The following is a 16,401-nucleotide window of genomic DNA, read 5'->3' on the forward strand; positions in this document are numbered from 1 at the left end:
AGACAATGCTACCCCAGGAGTCAGGAGACGCGCAGTGCCATATGTCAACAAAAGCCAGGCAGCCCTTTAGCATGGCTGCTGTGAGCTCTCCCTGCTGTAGCCCAGATTCTCCATATAAGGCATGAACTGCCTGGTGACCCCCTGATTGGTTGGCTGGATGGAACATAAAGGTGGAAGAGGGGGCTAGAGGGAAGTGGGAGTCCATTGCAGTAGGCTGGGAAATATATATGTGGGCGGGGCAAGGGGCAACTAAGGCGGAGAGATGGGTGTGGCAGTGTAACAGTGCCTGCCATTCAACCCAGAAAGTAAGAAAAAAATACAGGTTCTAAATATTCATTTGGCGGCTGTAGTTTATGGTTTGTAAGGTGAAATAAAACGGTCCACAGGCCTGATGGTAAATGAATGGAACATAACAAGGTCTCCTTACCTGCATCCTAACACCATATTTTGAAAATGTTCAGATTTCAGAAGATTTTCAAGATACCTCCTCACCTGCCTGCATCAATAAACATGACCACCAAAGAAGCTTCTGGCAATGCTGGGGTGGAACTGGGAAGCGCAGATGAGTCTGTCTGTAGGACGGTGTGTTGTCGTTCACCCCTGCAAGGGGGGTTGGGGGATAAACGTGGCTGGAAAACTGCACCTGTGGTTCGAGGTGCAGGGATCAGCGGAAACTGTAACCCAGACAACTGGCACCCAGTGCATCCCACCCATACCACCAACCTCCATTCCTCGGCGCTCTCATTGTCTGACACACACGGGGACGTGCACACAATAGCACACTCACACACACAGCGTTGCAGTGAGACACGCACGGAACCACAGAGGACAGTGAAACACGCACGGAACCACAGAGGACGCTCGTAACGTCTAACACACAAACCTGCAGAGCCCCAGTGGCATGCTGCTGTTCGTTCTAAAAAGAGGGGACTCCGGCGAATGCATTCTCCAAAGACGTCGGTGGTTTCCAAGTCGATCACATGCTCCCTGCTGTTTGTCATCGGGCCAGAGGGTGTAACAGTCGAATTTGGTAGATACAGTTGCATATCTACACACCCTAAGTCATGGATATGTCTGGCTTCTTGGCTGAAACAGCCAGCTGACACCTCAGTCATTATCGCCTCTCAGAATGCCCACTGGTACCCACAAAGGTGATGTCAATGGTGTTGCCAGTACTGCGGCCCGGTATGGGAAACCCAAATGTTCTAAAGGCTCAGCCAGCTGGTGGGCGGGAACCTGACAGCAAGAAGATGCACTTCCCCTGCTAACCACAAGAGCTGGGGGGGAGACAGAGAGCAGACCCACCCCGGGCAATACCTGTCTATACTTCATATGGGCCAGGTGCAATGCTGCTCTCCCTTGACCGTTTAAACACAGCATCCTGAAATGTATGAAAAAAGTCACATTGGATTTGTGCCAATAGCAATGTGATTCCTGCCCCCGTCATTTAAAACCGTGCAATCTCACATGAGACCCCAAGAAACGGGGCCGTCGGCTTTCACTTCCACCGTAGTTCCAGTCTTTCTCTAGATGCTCATTATATTCCGTGCTCCCCCCCCCCCATGGGAATACTGAAATTCCAGGGAACAGGGGGTATACATTTATAATATGTACATTTATAACATAGAAAAAGTTGTCAAGTTAAAAATAAGAAACCTTTTAACACATTCATATTAAAACAATAGGAGCATTGCTATTTTGATGTCAAAGTCCTCGAGGTCAGTACCTTCCTCGGGGTACCTCAGGGGTACTTTGCTGGTAAGGGATTCAAACCAGCAATCATTTGATTACAAGTGAACGTCCCTAAGCATTAGGCCACCACTGCCCCATTTGCATATGCTTATACATTGTCAATGTCGATTTTTTTTTTGATGATTTATAAAACCAGTGTATGGATGCAAGACGGTGATTTAACTTTCCATACAAAACGTAACTGCGATTCTTATTCTAGATGTTACGGTCGTTTAATCTTTTTATTAACACCATTAAATCTTGTTACGTAATACGTAAGATATATGATGCAAACAGAGCAATATTTCATTTTTTTTCCAACGAGGTTCAAATGTGGACTTTACTGCCATCTAGTGGAAATATTATGTAATATTCTAAACATACACGTATAGCACATGAGGACTCTTCCCTAAACTAGTAAAAATGTTTATCTATTATTGTTTAAAAATTCGTATTCGTGTATCACGGCATCTGAATATAGGCCTATTTAATACACCCGCTCCTTTAGCTTGACACCAGCCGTATGCTTAGATGAACTAGGAAAATTTGGCCAGAAACGAACCTGCTGGTCACTTAGTTAAGGAAAAAATATCCAAAAAAAAAACTTAAACAATGATTCAGAAACACCTGAGTTGGAGGTGAATAAATACATGAAAATAAGGGTATGATACACTTTTTAGTTCATTTTTGTAATTTCAAAAAGATGCTTAATGTCAGGGTCATGTGAGTTTTCCAGGATATGATGATTATTAAAACATCTACGGCGGGCACATCAAGAACCAAAGTATGGACCAACGCATCCCCGTCACGGTAATAGCAAATTAAGGGTCTTACTCCGCAACAGACATGGAGCGATTCTGTAAGGGATGCCTGCGCCGTCAGCCGCCATCTGCGCAGGTTTCACCGGGTCTCAGAGGACCGCGCCATTTCACCCACGAACTCTAGGTGCCGCTGTAAGGCATAAGTCGGGATCCAATTTTCGCTTTCTGGGCTATTAATGCAGCCGCGATCCTGGCTGTAAAACATAGCCTGAGCTGGTCTAGGTACGTTCTTTATTAACACCTTATTTTCTTGACCAAACTAATATAGCTTTTCGTCATCAATGTTAATGTTTTCATATACGGCACTTACCCTTTGGGTAAGTACAGGGACATCAAGCATGTGCTATGCACAATTTACACTTAGATAGGATTCCATTACACTCATTAAAGTGGTCCAGTTCTCCTTGGGACGGTGTTCCTGTCGTAGCACTACGATAATCCCTGCACTCCGCTTAGTCTACATGCCCGGATTTGGATAAGAGATTTAAGATGTGGGTTAAAATAGAAGCTTAAAGTATGACTGTTTGTAATCATAATGTTCGCAGTATGTTTGGAGAGACGGAGTACAGCATGAAGTCTTGCATGCTTTGCAGCATAAATTTCGAGTTCGGTGTTGATTGTAATTCCACTTGAAATACCTGTCAAGCTTCTTTTATTTTCTGAATGAATAACCTCAACGAAGGAACAAAAAGCAGAACAATTACAGTGCGGGACCCTGCTGTGGCAGAGCCTGTGCAGTTAACAAGCGTGATGACAGGCGACACGGCAGCTTCGCCCTCGGAAGGCATGCGGCCTGTAAGGGCCACTGAAACGGCGTCAGCGCGGGACTGAGCAGCGGTGCCCCGAATTGCAGCGGCCTGGAGCCTGACTGGCCCCAGTGTAGGGGGAGGGGCTCGAAATCATCACCGAGGAACATGCATTCAAAATGGATGGAAGAAAATAACTATTTATACATGGAGGTCATACATTAAAGACTAACATTTAAGCCTAGAAATAGCAAGAACAATGACGACGACAACTAAACAACAATAAAAATAAACACCAACATAAAGATATATTGTATTTGGCCAAAACTCCACTGTTCAAGTAACGTGGCGGCAATCATCTTCAGTAAATGTTAAATGTAAGACTTTACAATGACACAGCTGGCGCTTACTGTGTGCAGCGGTGCAAACTCCACACACTGGGGCACTTAACCAACTGCCTATCAGTAGTTTTGTAATGTCTCTTAAATTTTGGGTAATGCGCCTGATTTAAGCGTCAATGATGCTCTTGTCTTGATCTGCCCTTAATGCAAAAAACACCATCACTCTAGAAACAGGTGATCAAATTAAAAAGGCTCCAAACATATTTGAAGGCAACAGGTACTGCGCGACACACAAAGTACCAGACAGGAATGAGCTACTGAAACACTTAGTCATGGTATTTTCCTCTCTGCATTTCTAGAAGACAAGCCCTAAATATGACACATTCAAACAAAAAGCCATGGTGTCACAAGACTGACTTTCCTTTTATAATTTTTTTCTGTGTTGTTGAAAGGAAACACCTATGAGTAACTCTCTATTCAAGAGCAAACAAAATATTGACCAAAATCTATTGCCAGCCCAAGTTCCCTCCTTGGCAGCTTAGAACAAGCAACTGCCCATTTGATATTGCATTTTGACACATGGGGAATGACAGGTTGCACTGGGCGGCGAGATACAGGGTCAGCAAGGTTGCAGGGGTCGCAGGAAGGCCGGGGCAGCACTAAGATCCGTCTGTTGAACAGGTGCCGAAGGCACAGGGCCCCTCCATCTGTCCCTGGGGCAGCCCCCCTGAAGCGAGGTGGCCTAATTAGTTATTGATGAGTCTTCTGTGCTGATCCGCAGATGGCGGATTCACGGTAATACCCCGTTCGGCAGAGACGCATCATTCCTGCCCACTGCAGTCCAGGCAACTCAGTGTGCGAAGGCAGGTCTGCAGATCAGTGAACCCGCACTAATGAAACGTATAAGACACACACAAGTACAAATGCAATTTAAGAAGTACTGACTAGTTGCATTCAAAAACTAAGTAATACGGCACATTTGCAGCGATCATCACTGCATTGGGTAGCATACAAACTATTGGCCAGTTGAGCTACACTTCATTAATACAAAGGTGTCTGACATTCACTTAACTCAGCACCTACAGTAAGAGGGGAAAGGCCGAGCTTATTAAAGAGATTAAAGTTTTATTAATTTTTTATTTTAAAGCATTTTTCCTTTTCTTTAAAAACCATCTTAGGAAGTTTACAGCACACGAATGCCAAACTGTCACAACAGCAAGACAAAAAAACAAAGAATAAAACCAGCACTAGAGTGTTGTGGGACTAAAGCATCACCTGATCTGTTTTGTAAAAAGTAAAAAAAAAAAAAATACAGGAGATACAGTTGGAACACATACTATATACATATTGCCATACAAACAATAAAGATGTCACTCTGTAGAATACCAAACAAAGGAAAACTAAAACTCGTCCACAGCCTGACAAAGTGAAAGGTACTTTCAGGCGTGATTGTGTCCTACTGCAAAGAGGTATGGCCTCAAGTCACCACTTGCTTAAAACAACATCCTGATATGCCCGTTTTTTTAAAAAAGATTTAAAAATCACTTTTTTAATTGGTTAAAACCACAGCACTTTGCATTACGAACAATCACACCAAGTTATCAGGACCGAAGAGTGACGGCCCTAGAGATTCTCAGTCTCAGTTCATTTTCACATTAGCTCTTAACCTGATTGGCTAAAATAAATGTCAGTCATTAGTCCTTCAGGTTTCTGAAGATGGCTTTAAATAGAACACACTGGAAGGAATCTGTCCAGGTCCAATACAGGCCTGGATAACTGAAACATCCCATTTTCCAGTACCTTCCCAAATAAACCTCAATCCCACCCATGTCACCCTAACTCTTATACCTAAAACAATTCAATTAAATATGAACAGCCTACAACAGTGGATGTCCAACTAAACTGTAGTTAAAAAGAATTAATCGCTATCCAATACAGAAGCACTGGAAATAAACCAAGTCGCGAACAGTGCAAGGCTACGTGTAGCAGGCAGGGTTCTGGGTTTGAAAGAGTGAGATAAAGATGTCCATTGAGGAGCTGCCTTTCTGTGACAAACACCATCCAAGCCACAGACCATGAAGCCCAAATGGTGACAGGGATACAACCTAGAAACATTTGATTCTGGGTAACTAGAGGTCTTGAAGTTGTGGGGTAGCTTATCGCAAGAGACCAAAATGTCCAGTTTTGTCTAGAGCAATGCCTGATAAGATGACGGGCAAATCAAATTGTGAACAAGGAACAACACTGGATTTTAAATCACCACGTGCTAGTGTTCCAGCAACAAAAGCCCTTGCTCAGTTTCACATGCTCATAACACTCGCCTGTCAAGATGTCTGGGATGAGGGGGGAAATTTGGAATGAATCGCTGAATACCTTTCCTTTCTAAAAATAGTATATATAGAAAAGCCTCTACTGTGATAACTATGGTACAGAAAGAAAAAAAAATTAAACTGAATGATCACACATCCGGTGGTTGTTCTACAGCTTAGTTCAGGATTGCGGGCTCTCAGGCAGAGCATAGTTAGTCCTCATCGTCATCATCCTCCCCATCGTCTTCAGGATCCCGCTTCCGCTTCTCCCCCCGGACACCCTCCTCCTCCTCATCTGCAAAGGAATATGCCGATTCAACAATCAGTGACACCTGACATCTGGAGTCGCATATTATCTTCAATACTACTCAGATTCAAATGCTTTACTGTCTCCACAGCACTAACATTTAAATACTATATAGCCAAAGAAATAATCCCAGAATATCCCAGTATTTCCACTGATACAGAACATGGTCTAAACTGAGACTAAATTAAACACCTTACTTCATCCATCCAATTCATTGCTACAAACTCCAACCACATCATACATTGAAGTAATGCAAACTGAACGCAAAATATCAAATAATGCAAGAGTTTACATTCAGAAACTGGCAACCTGGAGCTACAGCCTTCACGGGATAATTAGATCTGATATATTCATTCAGGCAAGAACAGTCACCTTCACCCTCTCCTTCCTCGTCTTCCTCCTCCTCTTCCACATAGTCATCGTCATCTTCTTCATCCTGAAGCAAAATCAAGCACAAGTTATTTTTGGCACAAATATTAGTTTTAACATTGACTGCATAAAAGGTGGGATTTCAAAACAAAAGGTGACTATTTTTTGGTGAGGATAGCAAATCCAAAGTGCATTACCTGGATACCCTCCTTCATAAGATAGGACAGGCCAACCTCTCCCCCTTCAGAACCATCCTCCTCATCCTCCTCCTCGTCTTCCTCATTATACTCTCCAGTGGGACCAGATCCTTCCTCCCCATCTTCATCCTCCTCTGTACATAAAGACAGAGTTCAATCATTATTAAAATGTATTAAAACAAAAAGATGAAGGTTACCCTTGCTGCAAATTGTACTATATGAATGAGAAAAAGGCTAATTCAGGAAGAACTCGCAGCTATGGCAGTCAACTGAAATGAGCTCAAACCAAACATAATGACTGGCACAAAATTTTAAAACCTCAATTACCAGTTTAATTCAACAAACACCACATAACCTGGTTAAAATTGACAAGACACCAAGCCTGAAACAAAAGCCATATTGCGATGTGCACTCGTTCTTCATTGTAATCGTAACCCTCACCATCATCGGCCTCCGAGTCGGGGGCCTCGTTGTCCTCCTGGTCAAAGCCATCCAAGTAGGTGACCCGGGGCAGCAGCTCAAAGACGCTCTCCCGGTACTCCTCCAGGGTGGTGATCTCACAGTTGAACAGGTCCAAACTCTTCAGACTCTTCAGGTTCTGCTGCTCAGTGACAAGAAGCAGAATGACTAGATCTGGACTAGCAAGGAGCTAGCGAGTGTTGTCTACAAGGTGCGAGGCACAAACGTTAAAAGGTGACAAGTGTCCGTGCAGCTTTACTACTGCAGCCTAGAGTAATGTGAGGAGGGAGGCAGCATTCCGACATTTCCCATACATACAGCAGATACCAACTCTAAGATACGGAATGCAACCCAATACCTACTGTGTGGAATTATATGGGTAAATGAGGGTGGTGACGGCATCAGAATCTCCCAACAATTAACACATCTTATAAACAGCCTGCCTACATATCACCCACCCAGTTCGCCTTGACCTCAAACTTAAGGAGTGTCATGTAAAGGACACACTAAGCAGACAGTGACCAGCACAGTGACTGGAGAAGCAGAGGCCTCACTTACCAGTGCCTCCAATGTGCTGAGCTCCTTGATCTTGTTTCCACTCAGGTTCAAGTAAGTCAAGTTGGGACACTTGTCCGACAGGGTCTCCAGGCCCCCTGAGATGTTGTTGTCACTGAGTTCCAGCTAAATTAAGACATTCACCGTCACCATTTTAAAAAAGAAGTATGACAAACTCAACTGACTGCATGCAGTTAAAGCAGCAGAGCTTTGTTCTAGCTTAGTATTCTCCACCCAAGGGATAAGAATTTGATATCGATATGGGTCAAAACCAGCTCCTGAACAGACAAGCTTTAACTTCATGAGCATATGGAACCGCAGTTAGAGACACACCTTTCGAAGTTTGGGCAGAGAGGGCAGCTTGGCCAGGGAGGTCAGACCCACGTTGACCATGCTGAGGAACTCAAGCTCCTTAAAGTCTTCTGTCATGCCCTCCACCTCACCGTCACTGGACCGACAGTTGTCCACCACCAGTTCAGCCACCTGAAGGGGGCAGACATGGGTTGAGGGGGAAAATGGAGGTCACAGAATCTTGAGCAGCTCCAGCGTCTCTTTCTGCCTATGCCATGTGTGTAAAATCGCCATTTTGCCAAATACTTGCACTTTCAGAAACAAGCAGCCCTGCCCTCCAACGTGCATGGATAAGACAGTCACACTTGCTTTCGTTTACAAAAACCTGTTTTCAGACTGATAAGAACCACATATAAAAACACTACAAAGCGGGATACTGCTATTATCCAGTGTATAATTACAAAGAGTCCACACTTTAAGTCCAATTTAATATTTAAAAAAAAAACTCTTGAAATGCTACTCTGTTCATTGAGCAGGTCAAGTTTATTAGAAACATTTTGTGAGAAACCTGCTCCGAAGTGCCACTTCATGTTTATTGTGTTTCAAAAGTGAGAACACAGTCAAACGGATAAAGTGAGAGTTAAACCGACTAATGGCACAATAAACCAGCGAAACGGCTTCAATGAAATTCGACCCTTTCCCGTCACAAGCTGACGAGGCGCGCCAGTCACATCACATGGGTACGTGCTGATCTAACACGCGGAGTATCGCGGGCCGCCGAACAAGGCGAGTGGGGGGGGATAGGGGGCAACCCGCCCCCTGCGCGCGCCTGACGAGGGCCCCGGCAGCCTCGCGGTCAAAGTGGCCTCGTTCGCGACGGCGAAATCACAAGGCGCGCCGCGAGAGATACAACGCCGCGCGAAGGGGGCACACGCTTATCGGGCAGAACGCGGGGACCGAACCAGTGACCGCCGGGAAGTCATACGGGGAGAAGGCGAGCTCCATGGGGCTGGGGGGCGTTGTTCCGATCGAGTCAATGGGGAGGTGGTCCTCGCCATCTGCCAAACCGCTTCGGGTCGGGAAACAGTAATCAGGGCGGGTAGCTCAGTGTTTACTTGCGATTTGGGAATGTCACCGGTTCTTCCGCACCGCGCGTTATCGTTACATAATAACGACTATGGGGCGAATTGCGGCGAGAGCCGTTTTGCGGGGTCCGAGCCACATAACTTCGGTGTTAATCAAAACGCACGGCGTTGTTACAGTGCATATGTCGGATATCGCGTGGGGTGAATTGCTCAGTGTTGGCTATCATGGCAGATGCACGGATACTACAACAAAATGACTTCCACTCACTCAACCCGTCAGGACGGCTCGACTGCCTTCACACGTAGGCACCACCCTCTACAGGCATCACCACCCAAACAACCATGCAACAATTTTGTATAACAATCAGCGAAACGGTTTTTTTTTGTTTGTTAAAAAAAATCAACGCGAATATTACTCCCAATTTTGGGAGATCGAGTCAAAGCTATAGATAGTGAAAATTCCACATACAGTAAAAATGCCCGCTTACGCCTGCTGCCCTGGAAGCCGCGAAGTTCACCTGTTCGTCTCATCACAGCACTAAAGGGCCACTGCGTGATGCCCATTAAAACGAGCAAACTCCACTCTAAATAAGAAGCAGTCGAAGCCATAGTTAGAGAAGCATAAACGGCGTGGATTTATAAATACTTTGTATAATTAACTAGCACGAACGATTTGGACCGAAAGAGCCAAACAATAATCTGTCCTCAAAAGGGTTAAGGTGACTAAGTTTTTGCAGCCTTCCAACAAAATAATTGTGGCGTTTTGCACCAAGCAACCAAAGCGCGAAATATCATTCAGCGAAGTCGGAATGAAGGGAAGAGGGCAGATTGCAAACTGGATAAGCGTGATGAATAAAACTACTCGGCTAGCCTGTCCAGCCTGTGTATCCACGTATATATGTGCACGTTACAGGAAACGACCTTCTGTTCGTGCGAAAGCTATGCAGACGGGAGCGGACTTTCCACCATTACTAAACTTCCGAGAACGACTAGAGCGGCGTCCGTTTGGGCGCCCATGTGGTCGCCGGGACGCGAGCGTGGAGCTACTGAGCCGCCGCGCAGCGCTTCACACCGACGAGTCAGCTAGCCTCCTCCTTGCGTTTCTTAAAAGATAAATAAATAAATAATGGTGTAACTACATACCTCATCCGGGGTCCTATTCCTCAGCTCCAAGCTGATTCGCTTTTTCATCTCCATTTCGAGCAACAAAATAAAATAAAGCTCGGAACTACCTAAAATGTTACTTTTAAATATCAGAAACTCCGGGGCTCCAAGCCACAGCTTAGCTTCCTTCAATGGCTGCTGACCGCTAACTGATCCTCCATGATATCTCACACCCAGTCCCGTTTATCAGGGCCCGCCCTCTTAGCCATATGATTGGACAATTTTCGTATTTCGAATTTTAAGTGGAAGGATTTCCTGCCAATCAAACAGATTGTCATGCTCAACATAATGTATTTCAGAATGCAATGCGATTGGCTAGAGTCGCGCGCGCAGTATATTTCTATTTGTTAAAGCCATTGTCAATATAGTACTTTTAAACTTTGGTCCCGCCTACTCTTTGTTTTCATTGGCGCCTTTACTTAAGAACCATGGTCAATGTTAAACCGTCTTATTCCTCCCAGTTATGAAGTGGAGTGTGAGGCAAGATATAAGAAATCTTATGGCACGGAACATTCAGATATTTAGTGAGTTATTATCACTTTCTGAAGTATCACGTCTCACACGAATATCCGTCGTCGTACCGTTTTGAGCTTAAAAGCGAAAGAGGCAAACATAGGCCCGATCGCTTGACATTATGTGATACTGTATGCAAGATGGCTGCCCACATACAGCCGCTTGCATGAGGCTTAAAAGGAGAAAAGCGAGCCATGCCATCTGTTATGCAATATGTTCCCGACGAAACAGCCACCACAGGCCGAAGTTTCTATCCCCATGTTAGTCCTGGCCTTGTCACGATTGGAAATAAGCGAAGCTTTATATGGATGTAACGTCATAATCTTTAAGAAGGTTAATGATATTAGAATTATAAGTATAATGTAACTTGTTTTCTGCCCCGTACCTTTATTTAGAAAAAATGACATGGGAGTTGTATCTCAAAAAGGATTCTGACCTCCGTTATACTGTGATTGAAAAGATTCACCAATGGTTGTTAAAGACAAACGATTGCTAATTTTTATTTCCCCTTATTAATAAACATAACAATGGTTTAAAGTGTATATATATTTGTATATGTTCTATATTTGCAAAGTATACAGTTTATCATTTTAATCTTTGAGCATTTTAAGTTACACTTGCTCATCATTTGGAATTTTACAAATGACTCGAGAGACCCGCAACCCTGACCAGGATAAGCGATTGAAAGATGGATTATTGGAGAAAGACCAGGACGAGTATATGCAATACATAAAATGACCACCAGAGGGCCACTGTGGCTCATTCTAACGATTAAAGGCTCTGAATGAGATTTAATAGATAGAGATACTTTATTTATCCCAAAGGAAATTTAGGGTTGATGCTGTTGAGGGAGACTAATGTTCTTACTGTATGTGAGACTTTCATCTCACACCTGAAACACCGTGACTCTCACTGGATAAATATCTGTAGGGAAGAATGACAAAATGCAGCATTATCATTTTACTAGATATTATCTTTACACTTGCATTTTTAGTGTTTCGTGCAAAGAACTGGCCCTTTACATTTCTACTAACAAGAACAGCCATAGTCAAGGGTGCAGGAGTGAGATTGATATTGGATTGGGGGGGGGGGGGGGGGGGGGCAGAGCTTGATACTATCTCAAAATTTTAGTGTCAAGATGGTTTGACATTACCAGGTCAAATTATATTGTTAAAAGAGACAATATACAGCTCATCACAATGTTTAAAGCTAACGACCCCAGAACTGTTATACAGGCTATATCTATCTGATAATCAAGATAATCAACATACTTTTATACATCATAATCATAAAAGACCTTTTAATTTTTTCATTTTGTAGCATTTGTTTTCAGTCAAGAATCAAAAACATTAAACAGTGCTGACCATACATTTAAACAACCTCAATAATTCATTACTCATTAATCCTAGGTAATTTATGCTTTTGGGGGGCTTTTGGCAGAAAGGTTGCATAAATTTTCAAGATTGCGAGTTGGGGGATTTAAAAATTATTATTACCAGTGAAGAAAGAGACTTGTGTAATTACATTCTTTGTATATTTCATTTTATATCAAATGAACAATCACATTTCACTGCTCATATATACACTTTGATGAGTCAAAACATTATAAACACCCCCACGTGAAGTGAACAATGTTGACTGTCGCATAAAAAACGGTCCATATCAAGGTCTGGGATATATTTACGGTAAGACGATATTCGGTACTCGTAGGCGTGTTTAATGTATAAGAAATCACAGATACTTTTAATGCTGATTACGGGAGTAATGTGTCATTACACACAGAGCATCGAGCCTTGCTGTGCATGGAGCTGGGCAGCCTGCCATCCACATGCTACAGAAAACGGACAACATTCTTCCATCGCTCAAAGGTCCGGTTCCGATTCATTCCGTACGCAGCAGGACTTGATGCACCGTGTGTTGTGACGCATTACTCTCGTAACCATCATTAAAATTATGTGCCACAGCAACCTATCTGTTGGTTTGTACCACACCGGACAGACTCCATTCACATCTCGCACCGATGAGTCTTAGCTGCCCAGCACTCTGCTGGCGGTTCGTGGCTTTTCCCTCCTCAGTCCGCTCTCAGTCGGTACTCACCACGGCTGACCGTGAGCACCCCACAAGCCGTGCCGTTTCGGAGATGCTCTGACCCAGTCGTCTAGCCATAACGATTTGGCCCTTATCAAAGTCACTCAGGTCCTCACCCCAACCCATGTCTCCCGCATCCAAAACACTTCTTGGCCCGATTTGGAGAGCGCATGTGCGAGATCGTGCCTACCTCCCGCGAGAACCCTCGCTTCACCCCGTGCATTTACGATACTTGATGAAGTCCAATAAAAATAAACGACGAAGACCTTCTAATGATAAAATGAAGTCCTCGGCTTTTTGTCGCTCGTAACAAATTTATTTTAAATAGTGAATTTATCTGGGCTGCTGGGAACAGAGAGCGCGTATATTTCAAATTTAAAAGTAAAAAATATAACACAAATTCAGACCAAATATACACAAATATAGCTTATATAAACTCTTATCATTCATGCCGCTTCTTTAACTATTATTATTTTTTAATGTAAATTGCATGGAAATTTTGGCCTAAAATTCATGTGTAGTGTTTTATTCACAAATGCAAATTTGTAGAATATAATGCTCCCCGATTGCATTTAAAAATTACCTGTAATTATTGTTCAGCTTCTTGTTGACTGGTAATTACTGCGTTCATTTTCTTAAGACTGAAATCTGTTAAGAAGTAATGAGCTAACATTTTGCAAAGCTGCAAGAAAAAACGTAACGTTACATTCCAAATAGTTGATGAAATACACAGGCGTTCACAGTCTTATGCATGTTATTATTTAGCAAATCCTAATTATTTAGGGTTACATTATTAATGTATTTCTTAACCAAAACAATTATGATAATAAATGAGAATCAAACCATCAAGTTCTATTGATTGAATTGTCTTTGCTGCTTAAGCCTCATTTCACATGAATGATCACCAGAGGGAGTTATCGCACAAAAATTCTTTCGTATTTCCTTTTTTTCCAACTCAACTTTACGTGTATGCTACCTAGTTAGCATCAGGTGGACAATACCGACTTATTTCTAAAATTCAAAATGTCAGAAATGTCTGTTGTCATGGTGAAGACTGACGGATTATGCAAAATTGAAACAAAGCCGTTTTGTGCCCATCATGTGACTTGGGTCAGGGCCTAGACTCGTCCTGCCTGTGTTAAGGGCCAGTTCTCACTTTGTTGTGGCCCACTCAGCCGCCCCATTGTCTGGGCACGCAGCTGAGTGTCCATTAAGGGCCTGTCAGGGCACAGGGACATTACACTGACAGTAGACAAGCATTTGCTCATTCAGATGCAAAACCTATAATAAGTGGCAGCATTGCTTCTGCAGAGGAGCCTTCCACGAGTGTAAAAAACATCATTGTTAAACATGAAAGGCCATTGACTCGTCTTCTTTGTATCCTGACAGAAATTAAGGCACATAGAAATACTCCATTGTGTTTAACAGACGTTGCAATTCCTATTTCTGACATATTACATTTCATGTCCAAAATGGAAGAAATACAGTGATCACAAAAAAGAGAAACTGTTTTAAGCATAATCCTGCTGTCCTGTGTGTTTAGATTTGTCATGTTTCCTCTGCAATTATTTCTGTAGTTTGACATAAGCATTCTGTTTGTATTTGTAACATTGTAAATTAAGAGAGGAGGATACTCCACATAGGTTTCTCCCTATACCTTGTAAATCTGTTTCCTGGGGAAAAAAAAAGAATAATTTTTGCCCTTTTAAGAGTTGCTTATGTTTGGGTTTGCATTTTTCAATTAGGAGTGTCCTGGTACGGTTAATGTATTGCAATAAATTAATAGAGTCATAAACATCCTGGAATAAGTACAATCATTCAAGTGATAAAGTGCAGCCTTGTTCTACAAAGTAACACAGCCCCCCCCCCACCAGTCTTGCAACAGAGTAACAGAAACATAACATTCTAAAAAAACCTACTTTCCGAATCTCTAGAGACTCACACTACGTTGTCCATGCAATTAATATATGTGTTCAAATGTACTAATTAAATCAGTTAATCCATTTTCTTTATTATAGCACATGGGTGAGATGTTTCTAGATGAAACATGGGCTTTGGGTTGTTTTCTGTTTGTCTGAAATGCATCAGTCTGAATGTGTCAGGAGCTTTTCTTTCGTGTGTGTGTGTGTGTGTGTGCGCGCGCGCGTGTGTGTGTGTGTGTGTGTGTGTGTGGGAGAATGTCTGGGGTCTGTCTTTTCCATTCACATTAACAACTGCAAGTCATTTAAATTCCAGCACTCCCTTGCACTGTAGATCCCCATCATTCAAGAATCCCCCACAATCTCTGAAGTACCTGGGGGGGGGGGGGGGGATGTGGGGGGAGGGGGGGGTGCACAAGCCTGAGGAATTTTCCACTTTTCCAAAACACCCATGGCAACATTCCACATGCACTTCCTGCTGTCTGGTACCTTCCCACAAAACATATCACACCACCATCACTGTGTCTGACAGAAGAACCGGAACGGCTTCGGCTCCAGCTCTGCAGCCTCAGACTGATTCAGCCCTGCCGTGACCTTCCACACCCGGTCCTTGGGGACCCCCAGACAACCCATGTTTTTGTGTCTGTCAGGGAGCAAAAACGTGGACCGCCTGTTGGTTCCTGAGGACCGGATAGGGAAACACTGTTCTACAAAATGTTAGCTCAGGGCCTTGCAGGCAGCATGGCCTGTTGATCCACGATTGTAGCCAGGGATAGTAGCAAACTATTACTCAGAGTTTGGCTTAAGTTTGAGGATCGGCTGCTTGGCATATGGAGAAGGTATTTGGGCTTGTGGTTGCAGTTTCATGCTCTGGGGGGATGTATACTTTGAAACATGACTAATATAAATTACTCATGGCTATGGTCATGTAGAGACAGGAAAACTAATAAAGAAACATGGTGTAAGGTTTTCAGGAAGAGGTTACCTCCAGAATTTTTTTAAATTACTGAGAATTGTTATTCTGTAGCACTAGGCATAGTGACCTCCAGGACTTGCCAAGGGGGGCGAATGCTGTCTCTGCTCTCTGTGTTCCTGCCTATGACTGGGCTAACTGGTGATTGTGTGTCCTGCGATTGCCTGGCATGTAACCCCCCCCCCCAATCTATTATGCTGGACATATCCCAGGACTCCAAATACACCCCCCCCCCCCAATCTATAACGCTGGACATATCCCAGAATACGAACCCCCCCCCCCCCTCCCCACCACCATGGTACAGAGGTGAGGCAGACAGAGGAGATATTCTTTAGTCCCACTGAGTTGTTCCATGGTTGATCTGGTTATTCTTTACTAAAATCCAGAGGTAGAGATTTCAGGTCCAGAGAGTACAAATCGAAATTTTGTTTCAACCAACCAGTTGAGTACTCTGTGACTGTGCCTCTTAATACTCAACTGGTTGGTTGAAACAAAACCTTGGTCTGAATTTGTACTCTCTGGACCTGAAATCT

At 43.5% G+C, this 16,401-nt stretch overlaps 1 protein-coding gene across 2 annotated transcripts; it reads right to left on the minus strand.

Annotated features, from left to right (window-relative positions):
- Positions 1-4,744: 4,744 nt before the first annotated feature.
- On the minus strand, positions 4,745-13,130 carry anp32e (acidic (leucine-rich) nuclear phosphoprotein 32 family, member E). 2 transcript variants are annotated; one of them, XM_023831961.2, is made up of 7 exons: positions 12,986-13,130; positions 8,169-8,318; positions 7,839-7,961; positions 7,263-7,422; positions 6,822-6,955; positions 6,628-6,691; positions 4,745-6,243 (listed from the first exon to the last, which is right to left on the minus strand). In XM_023831961.2, exons 1-7 carry the CDS (start codon positions 13,100-13,102, stop codon positions 6,161-6,163), a joined length of 831 nt encoding a protein of 276 aa, XP_023687729.1. In that variant the 5' UTR covers positions 13,103-13,130; the 3' UTR covers positions 4,745-6,160. The 2 variants fall into 2 exon arrangements, with proteins under 2 accessions (XP_023687729.1, XP_023687730.1); XM_023831962.2 differs by lacking the exon at positions 12,986-13,130 and adding an exon at positions 10,355-10,567.
- Between the last annotated feature and the right edge of the window lie 3,271 nt (positions 13,131-16,401).

Source organism: Paramormyrops kingsleyae, chromosome 23, assembly GCF_048594095.1.
Source record: "Paramormyrops kingsleyae isolate MSU_618 chromosome 23, PKINGS_0.4, whole genome shotgun sequence".
In the NCBI taxonomy this organism is placed as follows: Eukaryota; Metazoa; Chordata; class Actinopteri; order Osteoglossiformes; family Mormyridae; genus Paramormyrops; species Paramormyrops kingsleyae.

What these genes read in the sequence shown, in the direction of transcription:
- anp32e (XM_023831961.2), bottom strand. Translation starts at nt 13,102, where the DNA reads ATGGGTTGGGGTGAGGACCTGAGTGACTTTGATAAGGGCCAAATCGTT. An exon ending in CTCTGCCCAAACTTCGAAAG is followed by an intron (nt 7,962 to 8,168) that starts GTGTGTCTCTAA and finishes GTCTTAATTTAG; the next exon opens with CTGGAACTCAGTGACAACAA. An exon ending in TTATGAAGGAGGGTATCCAG is followed by an intron (nt 6,692 to 6,821) that starts GTAATGCACTTT and finishes ATTTTGCTTCAG; the next exon opens with GATGAAGAAGATGACGATGA.